General features: G+C 41.6%; 1 protein-coding gene across 1 annotated transcript; it reads left to right on the plus strand.

Annotated features, from left to right (window-relative positions):
- Positions 1–89: 89 nt before the first annotated feature.
- LOC103461492 (protocadherin alpha-8-like) lies at positions 90–1984 on the plus strand (the record flags this gene model as incomplete). The annotated part of the gene is made up of 1 exon (XM_008403781.2): positions 90–1984. A coding segment is annotated over exon 1 (1752 nt), but the record flags the coding sequence as incomplete, so codon positions are not given.
- Between the last annotated feature and the right edge of the window lie 5 nt (positions 1985–1989).

The following is a 1989-nucleotide window of genomic DNA, read 5'->3' on the forward strand; positions in this document are numbered from 1 at the left end:
TTTCACTTCAAATCGCCACAAGATGTCACTGCGAACTGTTGGCGTTTTAACACATTTTATCCATGTGCAATGCTCCTCCCTTAAGAGAGGGCTTCAGCTCTTTGTTTGGGAAGCCATGAGTAACGTCCTCACCGCTCTGAGGGGTTGTGATCTGACTACAGTCATGGAAATATGTTAACCATGGAATGATTTATTACAATTTATTTCGTGTGTTTTGTCAGATCGGGATAGAATGGGACGAGGAAAGACGCTCCCGACGTGGATTTATAATTTGCTTTTTGTGTTGCGCATCCTGATGGTCGCAGAGGCACAGACTGTATATTCGATTGTGGAGGAGTCGAGTCCGGGTACGGTTGTTGGAAATCTGGCGAAGGATTTACAGCTAGATATACTAGAACTGGAAAAAAGACACTTTCAGATTTCGGGACCTAATAAGAAGTATTTTGATGTGAACATCAAGACTGGAGCACTTCTGGTGAAGGACAGGATAGACCGGGAGGAGCTCTGTGCTCGTAAAGCCAAATGCTCCCTGGAAGTGGAAGCCATTGTGAAGTCTCCGCTAAATCTTTATCGCTTTGAGGTTCAAATTGTGGATGCAAACGACAACACGCCCTCGTTCAGAATACCAGAGATTGATCTGAACGTGTCTGAATCGGCTTTTACTGGAGAAAAATTTGCTCTTCCGAAGGCATTTGACGCAGACGCCGGTGTTTATTCTGTAAAGGCTTATAAACTAAGCCATAATGAACATTTTGCGCTGGATGTACAAAACGCAGGCGATCCAACCGTGTCAGCTGAAATGGTCCTGCAGAAACCTTTAGATCGAGAAAAACAGCCACTTATAAAATTAACTCTGACAGCTACAGATGGAGGTAAACCTGCTAAATCAGGGACATTGCTAATCAATGTTAACGTAGAAGACGTTAATGATAATATTCCGGTATTTGACAAACCTCTGTACAAAGTCAGAGTGCCTGAAAATACCCCGTTAGGCAGAGCTGTAATTTTTGTGCATGCAAGAGACTTAGACGAAGGGATAAATGGAGAAATTCAGTATTCTTTTATAAACCAGGATAATGATAACAACGTAAATACATTTTCCATTAATGCAATTACTGGAGAGATTACAATAAAAGATGAGCTAGACCACGAAAGGACTAATGTGGTTGAACTACGGGTCCAAGCAAAAGATAGAGGGACAAGTACAAGAGCATCTCATTGCAAAGTACTCATTGAAATCACAGACATTAACGACAATCCCCCAGAAATATCTGTAACATCGTTAGACAGTGTTCTGAGGGAGGATGCGCCTCTCGGTACAATGGTTGGACTTTTAACGGTGAAAGATCCGGACGCAGATAAAAACGGTGTCGTTCAGGTGAAAATAATTAATGCCACTCCCTTTAAAATTAAGAACACGTATAAAAATCATTACTCTTTGGTGGTGGATGGAGCTCTTGACAGAGAAAAGGTTTCTGAATATAATTTAACAATAACCGCGATGGACGAAGGACTGCCGCCTCTCTCCAGTACCAGCGTAATTACGGTTCATGTATCAGATGTCAATGACAACGCGCCACGTTTTAAGGAACGAGTTTCCAATATTTTTGTGAAAGAAAACAGACCAGTTGGTGATGTGGTTTATACCTTAACTGCGGATGATCCTGATGTAGACGAAAATGGCAAGGTAACGTTTTCGGTCATTAGTAATAATAATAATCAAGGAAATAATAATGTAGCATCAGTGGTTGACGTGAAAGCAGACACTGGAGAAATAATCAGTCTGCAGTCTTTTAACTATGAAGAGTTGAAGACGTTTCAGTTTATGGTTCAAGCCACAGACTCTGGTGTTCCTCCGCTCAGCAGCAACGTGACTGTTAACATCTTAATTCTGGATGAAAATGATAATAATCCAACGATTTTAGCTCCTTATTCTGAGCACGGCTCTGTTAACAGTGAGACCATCCCTTATTCTGCTGAACCGGGATA

The sequence above is a fragment of the Poecilia reticulata genome, unplaced genomic scaffold, assembly GCF_000633615.1.
Source record: "Poecilia reticulata strain Guanapo unplaced genomic scaffold, Guppy_female_1.0+MT scaffold_1775, whole genome shotgun sequence".
In the NCBI taxonomy this organism is placed as follows: domain Eukaryota; kingdom Metazoa; phylum Chordata; class Actinopteri; order Cyprinodontiformes; family Poeciliidae; genus Poecilia; species Poecilia reticulata.